The sequence below is a fragment of the Taurulus bubalis genome, assembly GCF_910589615.1.
Source record: "Taurulus bubalis genome assembly, chromosome: 3".
Classification (NCBI taxonomy): domain Eukaryota; kingdom Metazoa; phylum Chordata; class Actinopteri; order Perciformes; family Cottidae; genus Taurulus; species Taurulus bubalis.
In genome coordinates this window covers 1,304,819-1,322,561 of record NC_136591.1, presented here as the reverse complement: position 1 = coordinate 1,322,561, position 17,743 = coordinate 1,304,819, and the positions used below count along the sequence as shown (strand labels likewise).

The window sequence follows — 17,743 nt, the reverse complement described above, 5'->3', positions numbered from 1 at the left end:
CACACACACACACACACACACACACACACACACACACACACACACACACACACACACACTCTACTACTTCCACACACACTATACTACACTTACACAAACACACTCTACTACTACTTCCACACACTCTTACACACTCAACTACTTCCACACACACTATACTACACTTACACAAACACACTCTACTACTTACACACACTCAACACACACTCTACTACTTACACACACTCAACACACACTCTACTACTTACACACACTCAACACACACTCTACTACTTACACACACTCTTACACACACTCTACTACTTACACACACTCTTACACACTCTACTACTTACACACACTCAACACACACTCTACTACTTACACACACTCTTACACACTCTACTACTTACACACACTCTTACACACTCTACTACTTACACACACTCAACACACACTCTACTACTTACACACACTCTTACACACTCTACTACTTACACACACTCAACACACACTCTACTACATACACACACTCTACTACATACACACACTCTACTACATACACACACTCAACACACACTCTACTACTTACACACACAACTACTTACACACACTCGACACACACTCTACTACTTACACACACACACACAACTACTTACACACACTCAACACACACTCTACTACTTACACACACAACTACTTACACACACTCCACACACACTTTACTACTTCAGTGTGAGATGTGAATTCACAAGAGAACATTGTTCCAGTGTTGTTTAAATAAAGTTAGGATAACTTGAGATCACACATGCTTTGTGTGTTCCACTATTGAAGGCGCCTCCTCGTCCTCCTCGTGTTGCGCGTGCGCAGCAGGCCGGTGATTCGCGGAGCGGCGCTGCGTCCGCCCCCCCCGGCTGGCTGCTGGTACACGTCAGCAGTCAATAAGTTGTAACCAAAGAAGTGTCGCGTCCCGTCGTCCTCTTCCTGGTCCGAGAGCGCTGACACTTCACGCCTCGTTAGGTGAGTCAAACGAAGCGAGCCCGCGCGACATTGTTTCCTCTTCTTACCGCGCGCGTCTTTTATTGACTGCGTTCGCTTTGTTCGACTCTTTCTCTCTCTCTCCAACAGGTGGGAAAACAAGCGGTCCCAGCGACTGGTTTTGGCAAATGGCACGGGGTTCAGGTGGGGAGCAGCAGCAGCAGCCGCCAAACGCCGTGTTGACGTAAGACACGCGCCGCCGCACGAGGAACACAGAGTCTACGATGAGGGCGCGCGCGCGACGAGGTGAATGAAACGTTCCTGTCGTCTTCCAAAAGTCCGTTTCTCCGCGAGAGAAGATGAGGTTTCGGCTGGTCAAGCGGAACCTGCTCGCGCTGCTGGGTGTGTCCGTCGTGGTCGTGACTCTCCTGTTCACCACGCGCGTGCTATTAGTCCCCGACGATGGCACGAGCGGACCCAGTGACGACGTCGCTGTGATTGGTCGGTTCGCTCACAGCGGCGACGCGGCGAAGTTCGACTTCGGTTCGCTCCCGGAGTTGACGAAGTCCGTTTTCAACGCCAATTACAAGCAGTGCGTGCGCAACGCGGACGCGTTCCCGGGGGAGCCCCGCCTGGTGCTGGTCGTGCAGGTCCACAACAGGCCCGAATACCTGCGGCTGCTCATCAGGTCGCTGGAGAACGCCGCCGAGGTCCACGGCTTCCTCCTCATCTTCAGCCACGACTACTTTTCAGAGGAAATAAACGCCATTGTGCAAGAGATCACTTTCTGCAAAGTGCTGCAGATTTATTTCCCCTTCAGCACCCAGCTGCATCCCGCCGGGTTTCCTGGGAAGGACCCTCGGGACTGCCCCCGGGACGCGTCCAAGGACGCCGCTTTGAAGGCCGGATGCCTGAACGCAGCGCACCCGGACTCCTACGGCCACTACCGGGAGGCCTTCATCACGCAGACCAAGCACCACTGGTGGTGGAAGCTGCACTTTGTGTGGGAGCGGGTGCAGGCGGTGCAGGGCTACAGCGGCATGGTGGTCTTCCTGGAGGAGGACAACTACATCTTGCCGGACTTCTTCCATTACTATAAGTCAATGATGGAGTTCAGGAGGAGCAGCTGCCCGGATTGCGACATGCTGGCGTTGGGCAACCACGACGGCCTGGCGGACTTTACCGCGCGGTCCAACAAGGTGTCGACCGCCGGGTGGATGTCCACGAAGCACAACATCGGCATGGCCGTCTCCCGGGAGGTGTACTACAAGCTGATGGGCTGCAACAACGAGTACTGCACCTACGACGACTACAACTGGGACTGGACCCTGCAGCACCTCTCGGGGACCTGCATATCGAAGCCCGTCAAAGTGCTGGCGGCGAAGGGCACCCGGGTCCTCCACACGGGCGACTGCGGCCTCCACCAGAAGGAGAAGTGCAGGCCGGAGTGGGCCTCGCAGAAGGCGGAGGAGGGCCTCGCCGCGGCCAAGGCCGGCCTCTTCCCTCCGGCGCTCGTGCTCAGCGGCGCGGAGGCGGCGGAGCACAAGGCGCACGTGAAGAACGGCGGGTGGGGGGACGTTCGGGACCACGTTCTGTGCAAGAACTACGCCAAGCGGCTCTGAGCCGGGACTTTTCCCCAAGTTTCCGCGGATGTGCCGCTCCTACGTAACACTTCAGGGCTGCATTGGGAATATTCACTTCCTGGAGAGGTCTTCCAAGAACTGGGACCAAACCCGAGGCCTTGACACGGCTGGACTTCACTTTTTTTAAGTCTTTTATCCTGAATCACCAAAGCTGCACAGTTGCCAAAGACTCCCTTGATATGTGTGTTAGTAATGCAAGCTGCCATGTCACCTGCTCTGTTTGTCTCTGGGTGTTTCACGAGCCAAAACATCAGACTAGATTTATTGCACAGTGACAGGAAATAAGAGTCGACTCCATCAGAATGTACTCAAACGCGTGGACATTTAATTTGTTGTGTAAATGAAGTCATTGACTGGGACCATTGCACACAGGATGTTTGTTTACTAGAAGATCAATGTGCTGGCGTGTTAATGATTTGCATTGATTTTATGAACGGCAATGCATTTTACGTGTACGATTTTAAGTGCAACAACAAAAGGGCACATGCACACACATGCACTGTGCAGACTGCAGAGTTTAACACACGTATGACCATCTTATACAGAACGTGTAGTTCATGCCGTCTTTCTGGGGTTGACTTCTTATTTCCTGCACATAATGGGATTGTGTTACTGAATGTCGCTTCAGCGTAACCAGGGTTCCTTCTGAGGCGAGGCCAGCGGACACCACTCATCCAGTCCGCTGCTCCTCACCTGTAGGTCGACCTGGGCTACGACAAGAGAGCTGGCTGATATTGATTTAACGCTTCTCCTTTTGATTGGGGCTCTCTCTTTGCTTTCTGATAAGTGAAACGTGACCCTTTGGAGTCTCGCTCAAGGTCTTTCTCTCCGCAAACACCGGGGGTCATCTGTGATTCTGTGATTCTGCGTTTCTGTATTTGCACCTTCTTTCCTTCAGAATGAACACGAGCATATTGATGCCATTATTGCCTTTTTTAAATCTGACCAAAAAGTGCCTTTTTACTTTGTGCCTCCACTTGGTTGAAAATAGATCTTTAAAGGTGCCCTGATAACACATACATTCAGTGAGGGGGACTTGGAGTTCAACTCAAATAAATATATATATTGTTGTTAGTTAGCGTCTTTATTGTGAGATGTGAATGGTTATGTCGCAAAAATCTTCATAGTCCAATTAGAATAACTTATTGCATCACTTTGGAAAGATGAGATCAGATAAGTGGTTTAATCTGATATCGGGGCACCCCGGGGTGTCTTATGGAGATTCCTGGTCGAGAAATATGAAGTGAATGTGATGATAAAATAAATAAATCTTCTATTATATGTTGAAAAGCACAATTACTTCTTGAATAACGCGGCAAAGATTGTGTGTGTGGGTGTGTGGGTGTGTGTGTGGGTGTGTGTGTGTGGGGTTTGTTGAGAATGAGACCAACTTCTTCTTTTTTTTTCTAGCATGTTTCCTTTTCTTTCTGATAATCACTTGAAATATCTGTCGGTTGTTCACGTGATGTTTGCCAAATGGGAAAAAATAAATAAAAGCCAGAATTGTCATCGTTTGTCTCATCGTGGATTTTAAACAAGTCCCATATTCACAAATAATATTGTAGATATTAACTTGTATGAAACTGTACATTCCGATGGAGGTTTTCCTGATAACGACAACAATAGACACCATTATGTGACAGTAAGTTGGACGTGTTCAGAGGGGAACAGTCCGTTCATTCCATCAGCTGCCTGGAGGTTTTAGGCCATGACTCAGGAGGGTAAGAACACTAACATGTACCGACAAGCTCACTCTGGATCTCTGTGGTGTTTATTAGTATCCTTCATTTTAGCAGCTCAGCCAAGGAAACCATTCTAAAAGTCAACATCTACACATGAACAACCCGCACCTCATAACTCTTGAGAGCATTACTTATAATTAATGGGCGACACTTAGTTATTAGCAGTAAACGGTTAATGGAATAATGAGGAAATGACGGCATCATAACTAGTGCGCAGAACAGCGTGGTGCGTTCACGGACTTTGGAGCTGCGGAACAAAAGAGACGCTGATCGGAGATCTGTGGTGTTTTCCCGGTCACGCGTCACGTGACTGAGCCGAGCGCTGTGATTGGCCAGATCCATTCGGTGTTTATTTCCGGAAGTAAGTTGTTGTCAGTGTCAGACTTTCCATCAGGACTATAGCACCTCTACAGCTCCGGACCGACAGGTAAACACTCACACCTGTACGCTATTGAACCGATTTAAATCACGTTTTGTTCATTATGCTGGAGTCTAACCAGTCAGCTGTCAAATCGATTAAATTCATCATGTTTACGTTTCCACACTGGTGTAGCCACTGTTAGCCGTTAGCTAGCTGTTGCTCTCGGGAGCTTACGTAATAGACTTTTGTTTACAACACGGACAAATCATTGTCAAAAACACCATGTGTAGCCACTGAAGGCCACGCCGGAGGCTCGGTGCCACTTCTCCCGGCTCGGTAGCTCCAGGTAGCGCCGCGTGAGAGCAACAATGCGGCCGCTAGCGAGGTGCTAGCTATCACGCTAGCTAGCTAGCTAGCTGGTGAGCTACTTAATGAATACTGCACGCAAGCTAATGCAGTTTTCGGGAGGTTATCCGTCCCGTCGCACTCCACACAGTGTGCTACTCCCAGGAGGGCAGCGCGTCCATTAACGTGTCACCTGTGTGTTTCAGCCTCCTCAAGGTGTGTCCTCGTGCATCACAATGGCACACTGGTTTCACAGAAACCCCCTGAAGGCAACGGCGCCCGTGTCCTTTAACTTCTACGGAGTGGCAGGGAGCTCGGCTGCCAACAAGATATGCAAGTATGTCTGTAACCATGACAGAACAGCCACCATTGTGTGTTTATATTGTCTCTACCGATGACGTATTGTCCCTGTTCCTGCCGTTTGATCAGTCACCTGTGTAAAAATAACCCGATCATTACTGCATTCAGAGCAATTATGTCCATGTCATGGACATAATTGCTCTGAATGCAGTAATGGTCGGGTTATTTTTTAGAGCGTCAATTGACGGCTACTTGGTTTGACCCCTTCAGTGACCTGAGGACAAACAGGGCCCGGCTGCTGGAGATGTTCACCGACGTCACCTGCAACCCCGAGATCATGAAAAATGCCACGGACGCATACTTCTCCCTCCTCCAAGGTGTGTTTACGCTCCCTAAACAAGCCCTGTGTGTGTGTGCTCACCCCTTTTTAAATAATACACACTTTCTGTTATGTCCAACAATCGTGGGAGCCTACATTGGAAAAAGTGCTTCAAATGACATGCAGTGCATCTGTCTTATAATGATACTCATAACTTTATTCATACATCTTTTTCAACACTGAGTTGACAAAGCAAAGTAAAACAACAGAAAGCTCAACAAAGAAAGACGAGCTAAAGTGAAAGTTAAGCGCTGATCAAACCGTGCAGTAGAAACATAAAAACTATCGATACAAAACATGTATATTTAAAAAAAAGCCAAAGCCCTGTGTTGTGCTCTGGTTGTTTCTTTACACCGAACCAACTGCTTCTCTTTTTCTTCTTCTCCATGCTGGTTCATGACGCAACAGGCTTCATCTCGTCCTTGGATGGAACGACTCAGGAGAACAAGATGAGGTTCATCCAGAACTTCAAGTGGACCGACACCTTACAAGGAAACGCCCCGAGGTAAAAACCTGCCCGAGTGCTTCAGGCTCATGGGAGCGTTTCATGTGGCGTTCACGGTCTCACGGCGTTGGAGCGAACCGCAGCTTTAAGGAGGGGCAAAGTAAACGCTTTCCAGGAGGCCTTAACCACTTTGAATGATTCATCATTCACATTTTAATCACCGAGTGCTGCAAGTATTGGGGCAGAAGTGAGTAGTTAAAACGTGAAAACACTTTCAAGACACTTTTTTTATTCTTACTAATAAGTTGAGTGACAGTCACACCGACAAACGTCTGACCTCATTGGGTCTAACCCTGTGTGACGTCCTCGCAGCAAGGAGGACGACACCTTACAGCTCTGGTCTAGCTCATCACGTTGTAACCCAAAAGGCTCATGAGTATGTGTTGATGTTTAACCTGGGCCTCCGTCTCTCCTCGCTCTCCAGTGCCCAGCAGGATGCCATCTTCGAGCTGGTCTCCATGGCCTTCAACGTCGCCCTCTGGTACACCAAGTTTGCCTCGAGACTAGCAGGGAAAGAAAAGTACGTGCTTTCTGTGTGTGTGTCTGTATCGTTGTTATCAAATCAGTCGTATATTGATGAAAGCTAGAGTTTTGTTAAAATGGAGGATTGCGTTTATGCTTCATATTCGTCACCGTCGTGTTTTCCTGTTGTATAGCGTGACGGAGGCCGAAGCGAAAGATGTTCACCGGAGCCTGAAGGTTGCAGCTGGTATATTCAAAACCCTCAAGGTGAGTGACGCACATCTACAGACACGTCTTCCAACAAACCACTAACGTCTGGCTTTGGGCTTCAGTTATCATTCATTCTCCGGACAAACGGCTCTCTTGCACAGTTATTATAATTTCTTAACGTAGAAAACTTAAAGCCACCAGTCTCCATGGACAGTAACAGTAATGTTCCCTATCGTTGTAAAACGTCTTTTCCACTGCTCCACCAATCCCCTTCTCTGGTTTGCTGATGCAGATGAATGCAAATAAAATAAACGCATAGATGAAAGAAGAAAAGAGATTTTAACGCAACATGTTCCGTTGGCTTCAGGAGGTCCACATCCCTCGTCTCATCACACCGGCCGAAAAGGGCCGAGACCTGGAGCCCCGAGCGATCGACGCCTACATCATCCAGTGCCAAGCGGAGGCGCAGGAAGGTAAGCGCTCTGTAGCAGCGCTCTGTAGCAGCGCTCTGTAGCAGCGCTGTGTAGCAGCGCTGTGTAGCAGCGCTGTGTAGCAGCGCTCTGTAGCAGCGCTCTGTAGCAGGGCTCTGTAGCAGCGCTCTGTAGCAGCGCTCTGTAGCAGCGCTCTGTAGCAGCGCTCTGTAGCAGGGCTCTGTAGCAGGGCTCTATAGCAGGGCTCTGTAGCAGCGCTCTGTAGCAGCGCTCTGTAGCAGCGCTCTGTAGCAGCGCTCTGTAGCAGCGCTAGGGGGAGTCACTACAACTGTGACGTGGCAGTATGTGACTAATACTCACACACTGGCATCTGAATTCAGGACGGGGTTCTTACGGTCACGGAAAACCTGGAAGTCATGAAAATGGTTATGTCCAGGCCTGGAAAAGTCCTTGAGTTTGAAATAATGAATATGCTTTTAAAAGAAAGACTCAAAATATAAGCAGGCATACATACAGGCATCTATATAAATGTTTATTCTTTTAATCAAACTATTGTCTCATTCATTTGAGTCATTTAAGGTTTACTGTATGCTTTGTATTCTCATTGTTAGTTTAAATACTACATTTACTCACTTTTTACTGTTTACACCCAGACTTCACTAAATGTTTGTAGTGGACATTTGGTTTAAAGTCATGGAATGGTCAGAATGTGTCTGAACCCTGAAGATCAAACGTCCCCACAAGGAGCGATTCATTTGATCTGAAACATTGTATCAGAACCTGAAATAAATCAGAATATTATTATTAAATCTTTCTACAACAGAATCGTTCTGCGGTTGTGTGATGTAATAATAATGTGGTTTGTTTTACTTTAATATATAAACGTGTGACAACAGAGAGGAATCCAGACCAGGAGTTAAAGATCTTTCCAGCGACTCTAGACACTCGATAATGATTCATAATCACATCCATACTGTGTTTTTCTTTCTCAGTGACGATTGCCAGAGCGATCGAGCTGAAGCACAACGCCACGCTGATCGCCGCGTTGGCCTTTGAGACGGCCAACTTCTATCAAAAGGCCGGTCAGTATTATGTCAGTTATTACTCGCACTTAACCGTTACGTTAAAACCCTTTGGTCAGAATGTGTGTGAACCCTGTATATAAATTATAACGCATCGTCTTTTCATGTGACCTATTTCTTCACTGGAAAGACGGGACATGTTCTTTCACGTGTGCGGGAGAGAACCTTCCTATGAGGTCGTAACATCTGTCCAAGCGGCTGTTGACGGTCCGCTTCTCTGTCCGCAGACCACACGTTGAACACCCTGGAGCCCGAGTGCAGCAGCAAGTGGAGGAAGTACTTCCAGCTGAAGCAGCACTTCTACATGGCTTATGTAAGCATACCTGACTCGTACGTCTTGAACCCAGCTAAGCAGACGTGGCCTTGGATGAGACGCTCTTCTTCGCAGCGGAGGAAGAAGAGCGTCTCCAGATCGTGCTTCTTACTGGTGGCTGTGTTTCAGGCGTACTGCTACCACGGACAGACGCTGCTGGCCACCGACAAGTGTGGCGAGGCCATACGATCCCTGCAGGAGGCGGAAAAGTGTATGTATATATGTGATGTGTTTGTACGTGTGTGTAGCGTCTCCGTTCATGACGTGATCATCTGGTACTTCTGCACGAAGCACAGGGTTTTTATCCATGGAAAGAAAGTTATTCATCTTTTACGTGATTTTTTTTTTTTTTTTAAGGCACTTTTTGTGTCAGAGAAGCGTCATGTGACATATTTACAGTATGGAGTTACATTTCTCTTGGTTCTAATGTTACTGTCAGTACTCAGAGAATACAGTGTATGCTCAGTGGTGCGGTTGAAGCATGCTGTATTTGCATACGGGTCGTCACACAGGTGTTTCCTGTGTGTTGAGCTGAAGAGTCAACAACCCCTGCCGTACTCCTGGTGTCTCTGTGTTCAGGTTACTCGCACGCCGAGGTGCTGTGTAAAGAGTACCGGCAGACCAAAGGCCCCGGCACCACGGCCAAACCGTCGGAGCAGCTGTTCTTCCTCAAGCTGGGCGGCGTCATCAAGAACACGCTGGAGAAGTGCCAGAGAGAAAACGGCTTCATGTGAGTCCTGTTCCGTGTGGTTGTTCTCACGAGGAACCCTCCACAAGGCTGGTAATGGTTATTTCCAGGCCTGGAGAAGTCCTTGATATTGTTGCATATGCATAGTGTAGCCTCCCAGTTGTCACATGTCTGGTGACGTTGGACATTTCCTCAGATACTTCCACAAGATCCCGGTGGAGGCGCCGCAGCTGGAGTTGAAGGCGAGTTACGGCCTGGCGGAGCCGACCTCCTTCGAGCTGCCGCCGCTCAGCGAGCAGTGCTCTCCGGAAGTCTACGCCACCTTCGACCTCACCAAGGGAGCCAAAAGCGACAAGGTAGAGTGTGTGTGCCTTGATGAACCATCTGAAGCCTTGAGGCTAACGCCAGCTAGCGTCGTGCCGCTGACCGACGATAAAAACTGAGTTTGACCTCCAGTTCTCACTGAGGAACAAACGACCCGTTCTCGTCCGTCGTAGCGCCACGTCTTGTTGACCTGCTTCCCCGTGACATCACGTGAGCCAGTCTTAGCCTGTAGTGTGAGCCCTGCTCCAGGAGTTACCCATGTCCACATATACACACTTGAGGACGCCACAAAGCTCCTGCACGCCTTCGTAGCGTCGCACGTCTGACCTCCAGGCTCGGGACCTCGTGTTGCATGTAGTATCTCTCCCCCTCTCCCATATCAAATAGAGACGTGAAGGGAGAATTTGGCATCAACCTCCCGGTTTATGTAGCCGGTGCAGTTTAAATGAAATATGTAGCCGGTTTAAAATGAAAAAAAGTGTTTCTCGCAGGCTAGACAGCGGGTTTAGACCATTGCAGTTGGTATTCATTCAATGCACCTCTAGTGTGTGTGTGTGTGTGTGTGTGTGGTGTTGCTTCATGCGTGTTGTCTCTTGCCTGCAGGCCAAGCCCAAGGAGGAGGAGGTGAAGCCGGTGAAGGAGCCGGACCTGAAGCCCCAGAAGGACACGGGCTGCGTCCTCTCCTAAAGCCTCATGCTTCATGCCATCTACTGTAACGATGGCATCATTCCTCTTCTCACCTAAACCCTCTCATAGGAAACATGTACATACTATTATGATTATTATGTCGTTCATCCGTGGTGTTTTACGTTTCTGCTGAAGCGTGCGTAGTGCATTCTCCTCTCCGGCTGCTCACGAGGTCAACACCTGTCAGCTTATCGATGACTTCAGGTGTAAGTCTTTACTTGGGAAGCTAAAGTACACGACTGAAGAAGCCTTACTGGTGACGTCGTCTTCTTAAGGTGCCTTTAAACCTCCTCACAGGAGACGAGTCTGGCCCGGTTATGAGAACAGGACATGGATCTAAACGACAACATCAGAATAAAGTAACACATGTCCCACGACAAGCAGCCTTCCAGAGTGAGGAGCTCTGCGTGCGCTTCACTCCACATTAAAACACTGATGACAACAGGTTGAAATGGAAATCGGTGGCCGCGTCGTCGTCTACAATCAGTCCTTTATTTAGATCACATGACGGACGTCCTGCCGCTCTTTTTACATCGCTGGGTTCTTTTTATTCTGCGTCTTCACTTCTACTCTTCATATAGGAACTCTTTGTATTACTGGATGAGTCTTTCTTCAACATGCTTAGGGATTCTATGATTTATCCCCGATTATAGTCGTTTATTTCTATTATGTGACGTTTTAGTTGAAAACGCTCACGGCAGCATATACAATCCTGCGTGTTTTTGTGTTGATTTTAATTATTTTTATATATATTTCAGCTGAAGTGTTGGGTTGCTGAGCGAGTGAAGTGGCGTGTTTCCTCCTTCCTTAAGCACAGAGCTCCTCATGTCCACACCAGGACATCGATCAATGAAACGCGTTGTAAAAACTGTAATATACTGTTGAACTTGTTGTGCCCCGACAGGTGTATTAACTCTTTACGGTAGTGGAAAGTCCAAAACAAAGTGCCGTCTCACTAAACTCACCACAGCACGTCGTAACACCGTCGCACTTTATTCTGCTCCTGAGGGCTGCAGCTCATGGCTCCTCTCCAGCGGTGTCCGTCATGTAACATGTATTTCTAACGGCATTAAATCATCCGTACGAGTCCATTCCTCCACGTCTCGTGTTCATGTATGTCACCACGATTGAAGCTTCATACCTTTTTCTTGCACACGGATATAATGAAGGAACCAAATCTCAATGGTGGTTGTGTAATTATTTTATTAAACTGCTGTGTTGTCTGACTGGAATTAAGTAATAGTATACTTGTATGGAATATTCTAACATTATCTCATTCATATTTTAATGTTTAACTATCATAATCTTTTAATTTTATAATAGTCACACTAATTACTCGTTCAGGATGGAGCCCTGCAGTAACATGTAGATCGATTAGTCGCTTTCAAGGGAAATGCTGAAGTTATTTAGCTGCATTCTCTCTCCTGACCACCAGGGGGTGACTCCTCTGGGCCCTGTTTCTCGTACCTGGCTTACTGAGTTAGCGGCTAATTGTCAGGATAAGATGACGTAGGTCAGGCTTTCTCGGGTTCTCGAAGCAAGCTTAGATTAATCACCATAGCAACACATCCAAAAATGTAAACCTGCTCCCGGGCAGGCTGACTGAACTTCACTGGATAAGATGGACACTCCCACGGACAAAAAGGCAGCTTCTTCCTCATTGATGAAGGAGCGATATTAGTTATATTAGTTTTATAGGGAGAGAGTTCTTTCAGATCACAGGATCCATCCTTTACATTATCATGACTTCCTGTACGCGGCGATATAGATTTTGCCGGCAAGAAATAATTTATTTAGAGAGCTTCTCGAGCCGCGGACATTGATCACCACAGGCGCAGCTGATCGTCTCAGACACAGACTGTCAGCCGCTGCATGCCACTGTTCTTAAGCTTATTTAGCGCTTAAGAAACTTATGGATGTGTTAAAGCATCATAATTATATGACAGTGTTATTAGTACACCGTACATATCATTATTGTAGAACATGATTAAGGTGATCGTGATGAGAATACAGAGAATCACACACAATTTATTTTCACTGCTTCAATTGATTGAATTTCTGATTATGAATAATACATACAACTGATCCGCCCATACGATTTGGGTGATGAAGCACTTCAAATTAGCCGATACATTTTCTCAACACTGACGCATTTAACTTGTCTGATATATTTAGACGCTTATGTCTCTCAGAGGGGGCGGAGTTAAAGTTGCGTTCACGGCAACAATGTTGCAAAAACGTTGGAATATTCGCAACGCTTTTACTGTGAATGACTACGGTACTGACTTCCTCATATGCGTTCATGATCATCTCCTGCTTCTCAGCAGAGGAATAAAAAGAGGTTCCTCTGAGTTTATTGTCCATTGTACTGTTAGAACATGGTGGTGTCAGTGCTCCATTATTATCCTTCTGAAGAGGAGCGGCGCATTTATCCAGATGACTGACGTCTGGCTAGAATTAACGAGACGTTTCAGCGGATCAGCCGTGAAGAAACCCAGACAGCCTGATGTCAATCATCTCGCTAATTTAAATTGAAGATTAGGACATTTGCTTGACTTTGTTTAGCCAGGTACGAGAAACAGGGCCCTGGTTGTATAGAAGTCTATATAAATGACTCTACTTCTCTTGATGTATTCCCTCAGTAAACATTGTAAACATGAGTTTATGTCTCAATCTCTAGTTTCAAATCTTCTTCAATACAGCATGATGTTCATTTAGTACATTATGGTCATAGAGTCAAACAGACCTTAAAGCAGGGGACGCTTTAGGGCGGGGCTACAAAGTGATTGACAGGTCGCTACCACAGCAGGTTTTTAGTTCGGGTAAGTTAATAAATAAATAAAAGTAAATAAATAATAATGTGATTCTCTGGAGGAGAACCCCTCCCAGAGAAAAGTTAAAAGTTAAAACTGGTTGGGCTTAAAGTTAAAATACATTTTACATTTTTAATCAAGATCTCACAAAACCAAAATAGTTGTTCCCTGGATTGTAATGGTTTTACCAGCAGATATACACCATGTAGATATGAATGAATGAATGGGATGTTTTATCTGACGTTGGGCCTCCTGCAGGGACAAATATACATGGTTTAAATGGCTAAAAAGTGAGAAGAAACCTGGATGTTCTCTGCAGCAGAACAAGCCTAGCCCCTCAAGCCCAAGACCAGCCCCTCAGACCCAAGCCCAGCCCCTCAGACCCAAGCCCAGCCCCTCAGACCCAAGCCCAGCCCCTCAGACCCAAGCCCAGCCCCTCAGACCCAAGCCCAGCCCCTCAAGCCCAAGACCAGCCCCTCAGACCCAAGCCCAGCCCCTCAGACCTAAGCCCAGCCCCTCAAGCCCAAGACCAGCCCTCTGCCTCACAGCGTCGCTGTGTGACTCTGTGTTGAGGTGTGTGCTGCTCTGGTTTCGGGCGAGAACCTGTAGTCCTGCATCCTGTAGTCCTGCATCCTGTAGTCCTGCATCCTGTAGTCCTGCTCCCCCACAGAGCTCAGCGTGGACGGACACAGCTGAGGCACCAGGACGCTGACGGTGCGTTTCCTTCTGGAAAGGCAGAGAACGGCGAATGAAGAATGAACCTCAGCCACCAGGAAGTAAGTGTTGCAAGGCAAACATGTCAGCTGGTAGTGTGCAGGGACTGTGAAGGTGGAAGTTAACTTTTGACAGGTTTTTGTGGGACTCTGGGAGCCTGGTGTATAGTTACAAACATTAAAATAATGAAAATAAAGCCTAAACAATGCTGGACAGCACACTGTGACACACGGAGGACTTGCCAATACAAACAAAGGCGTCTCTAAAGTCCTGTCCCACCTGTCAGCCGTCACCAGGCGTACGGGAGGCGGAGCCCGGGAGTCCTGCCCTGGCCAAACAGAGGAGGATCATCCACTTCTCCAGCGGGGAGACTCTGGAGCAGCAGGAGGAGGAGGAGGAGGAGGAGGAGGAAGAGCCATCAAACAGGCCTCCCTTCAGTGAAGCTGCACACAGGGTGGGACACAGTGAAGAAGAGAGGTTCCACTGCGTCTCATACCCAAGTCATCTGTTTGTCTTGCCTCTTCTTCCTCAGACCCGGCTGTCGTTCCGGAGCGTGGCCCTCCTGGTGGGGAGGATCTCCCTGCTGAGTACGCCACGCGACCATCCAACACATTGAAGCTTACCAAACCCCCGATAGGGACGGTCACCGGGGAGGAAGTCTCACTTGTTGTGTCACTGTCTCCGTAATCAGCCTGCGATTTCCTTGGAGAGCGGCTAGCCGGGGCGCTAGGACTGAATGCGGCCAAATACCAGTACGCCATCGACCAACATCACCGCGACCACGAGGTAAAGCAGGGGTTCTCAAACGGTGGGGCGCGACCCTCTAGTGGGGCGCGGAGATATTACAGGTGGGGATTTTTTGTTCTTCTTTTAAAAAGAATATTTTGTATTTATTATTCTCTGCATTTGACTCATCCTCACACACATCTGCACTCATTTTTTATTTGTTTGACACATGTTGAACATTATTGTTATAATCTTATATTCAGTGCAAAAACAGGTGATTTGCAGCCACAATAGGTGAACTTTTATTTGCATTGCTCTAACAAAGTGATTGCACATGTTATTGGTTTGTGTCTGATGGAGCGATCTGGTTTACTTGAAAGGGATTTAAATTTTCTTTATTCTATTATTTGAAAAAGCACAGATGGAGGAGTCACAAAAAGTTGTTTCAATCAAAATTCAGCATGGACTGCATTTTGAACTAAACCAGTGGTTCTCAAAGTTTTCCTCCAAAGTGGGGCGCGACAGAAACAGCTTGAGAACCACTGAGGTAAAGTCAAATGCAACACGCAGACCGGCACAACACCTTTTCTTATAGTCCTGGTGTGGCTGTCAGGAGACGATGTGCCGCTTAGCGACACACTGATGGTTTCTTTGCATCTTTCTCGTAGACAACCAGCAGCCCGGCCGAGGACGACCAGGAGGAGGAGCGGGCCTCGATCCGGCTCGACCCCGGACCGGGGCGGGGTCACTACGGAGCCACGGGAGAAGCGGGGCGTCCCGCTGACGCCCCGGCCAGCAGTGATGAGAAACACATGCACAGAAGTGAAGGACGTCACAACAGAGCCTATCAAGCAGAGGATTGAATGAAATAAAACTGACAAAGCAAAGATATGAGGGTTGTGATTTCAATGTGAAAGCTTTTGTTTAAAGTGCTCAGAGTAACACACAATGCAATCATTCCTTCTTAAAGGTGGTGCCATAATACTAGAGGGGACAATAATCAGAATCAGAACCATGTTTGTTTTCACATACAAGGAATTTGTCGTGCATAACATTTAACATTTAACAATAAACAGTGCAATAATGGGGAGCATGCACATTTACAATTGAATCTACAGTAGAATATACAATTAAAGTTAAAATAAAGTGCATGGAATGTTGGTGTAATGTGAAAGTGACGACATATGCTCAAATGAAATAAAGCAAAACACGAAAAACAGAAAGCATATTTCACTGAATTCGCGGCTTGCTAAAGAGTTATTAGTGTAAAAGTGTTTTTAAGAGAAAGCAAAAGATACCGACGAGGATGGGATTCGAACCCACGCGTGCAGAGCACAATGGATTAGCAGTCCATCGCCTTAACCACTCGGCCACCTCGTCCACGTAGCACATGACGGGGCCAACGCAGCATAGAAAGACGCGCACGCTTCCTGTTGCTCTCTAAGCTTCGTTTTCATGACTTTTCATGCGTCAATCCTCCAAAAAGCGGAGCTTATGTGTGTCAGGCTGTAGCTCTGTGCTATGCTCCATGCTAACCGTTGCTAACTTGCTAGTGAGCCGACTTGAAGCTACGACTGAACATGCCACGTTAACGTTGTGGATACCAAACGTGCGCGCGGTGGGACGTGAGTTTACGTGACGTTCGCGTCCGCAGCGTAAAATGTGACGTCGCTTAGTTTAACTGTGACCGCTACATTGTAACGTCAGCAGTTACACATGTAGCGTTGTGACTGCTGCTCACGTGGACTCTGCATGTAACTACTAGTTACTTTGGAATACGACATCCAGATCATCCAAAGAGAATTAAACTAAGCAGCCACTCAGATGTCCTGTGACAGTGTGACCCGGGTAACTTCTGCTTAGAGTTCCTCCGTGTTCGTGTACATGTTCCCTTTAGAGCACTGCATGTTGCACCACAACAAACTCACTGAGCAGCTGTTTCAGAGCAACACATCATTTCTCCAGTTTAATATGAATCCACAACCAATAAAACACATCTGCTGGTCTCCTGGGGGTCTATTTGAGCTCCTATTCCGTTTAAAGTCCAGACTCCATCTGTGACACAACATAGTGCACTGTGTGGGTATTTGTCGCCATCTAGTGGTTGGATTCACTCATTGTAAATAAAACCAGCTGACTGACCTTTGCCTTCACTTGACCCCATAACAACAGAACCAGCAGGCTACTTCTACTGACCTCTACTACTTCTACTGACCTCCACTGACCTCTACTGACCTGCACTGACCTCCACTGACCTCTACTGACCTGCACTGACCTCTACTGACCTCCACTAAACTCTAATGACCTCTATTGACCTCTACTGACCTCTACTGACCTGCACTGACCTGCACTGACCTCTACTGACTGCCACTGACCTCTAATGACCTCTACTGACCTCCACTGACCTCTACTGACCTGCACTGACCTCTACTACATCTACTGACCTCCACTGACCTCTACTGACCTGCACTGACCTGCACTGACCTCTACTGACCGCCACTGACCTCTACTGACCTGCACTGACCTGCACTGACCTCTACTGACCTCCACTGACCTCTAGTGACCTCTAATGACCTCTACTGACCTCCACTGACCTCTACTGACCTGCACTGACCTCTACTGCATCTACTGACCTCCACTGACCTCTACTGACCTGCACTGACCTGTACTGACCTCTACTGACCTCCACTGACCTCTAATGACCTCTACTGACCTGCACTGACCTCTACTAACCTGCACTGACCTCTACTGACCTGCACTGACCTCTACTGACCTCTACTACATCTACTGACCTCCACTGACCTCTACTGACCTGCCCTGACCTCCACTGACCTCTACTGACCGCCACGGACCTTGAACAATAGCTGTCAAATCTGTAAGTCTCCAATCTAACAGCCACTTTAATTACGTTCATCATCTGGTGCAATATAAATACATTTAAATACTTTTCATATTCTGTTTTTACTCTTTTTACTGTTTTTATTACTGTTTTAGTTATATTACTTGATTTTTGATGTGTCTCTGTGTGCACTGCTGCTGTAATCCTGCAATGTCCCCAATG

General features: G+C 47.5%; 3 protein-coding genes across 4 annotated transcripts; all 3 read left to right on the top strand.

The window, feature by feature from the left end:
- Positions 1-1,316: 1,316 nt before the first annotated feature.
- Positions 1,317-4,109, top strand: LOC306734856 (alpha-1,6-mannosyl-glycoprotein 2-beta-N-acetylglucosaminyltransferase; the record flags this gene model as incomplete). The annotated part of the gene is made up of 1 exon (XM_079216260.1): positions 1,317-4,109. One exon carries the CDS (start codon positions 1,317-1,319, stop codon positions 2,577-2,579), a length of 1,263 nt encoding a protein of 420 aa, XP_079072386.1. The 3' UTR covers positions 2,580-4,109.
- Positions 4,110-4,703: 594 nt separating this feature from the next.
- On the top strand, positions 4,704-11,648 carry brox (BRO1 domain and CAAX motif containing). Its single transcript, XM_079215355.1, has 13 exons — positions 4,704-4,769; positions 5,255-5,385; positions 5,619-5,725; positions 6,136-6,232; positions 6,657-6,752; positions 6,889-6,961; positions 7,272-7,377; positions 8,328-8,417; positions 8,645-8,730; positions 8,860-8,941; positions 9,310-9,460; positions 9,615-9,774; positions 10,346-11,648. Exons 2-13 carry the CDS (start codon positions 5,285-5,287, stop codon positions 10,427-10,429), a joined length of 1,233 nt encoding a protein of 410 aa, XP_079071481.1. The 5' UTR covers positions 4,704-4,769; positions 5,255-5,284; the 3' UTR covers positions 10,430-11,648.
- Positions 11,649-13,810: 2,162 nt separating this feature from the next.
- Positions 13,811-15,854, top strand: LOC306734185 (uncharacterized protein). 2 transcript variants are annotated; one of them, XM_079215523.1, is made up of 5 exons: positions 13,811-14,018; positions 14,243-14,410; positions 14,489-14,543; positions 14,648-14,742; positions 15,351-15,854. In XM_079215523.1, exons 1-5 carry the CDS (start codon positions 13,998-14,000, stop codon positions 15,543-15,545), a joined length of 534 nt encoding a protein of 177 aa, XP_079071649.1. In that variant the 5' UTR covers positions 13,811-13,997; the 3' UTR covers positions 15,546-15,854. The 2 variants fall into 2 exon arrangements, with proteins under 2 accessions (XP_079071649.1, XP_079071648.1); XM_079215522.1 differs by having other exon boundaries at positions 14,243-14,543.
- Positions 15,855-17,743: the final 1,889 nt, after the last annotated feature.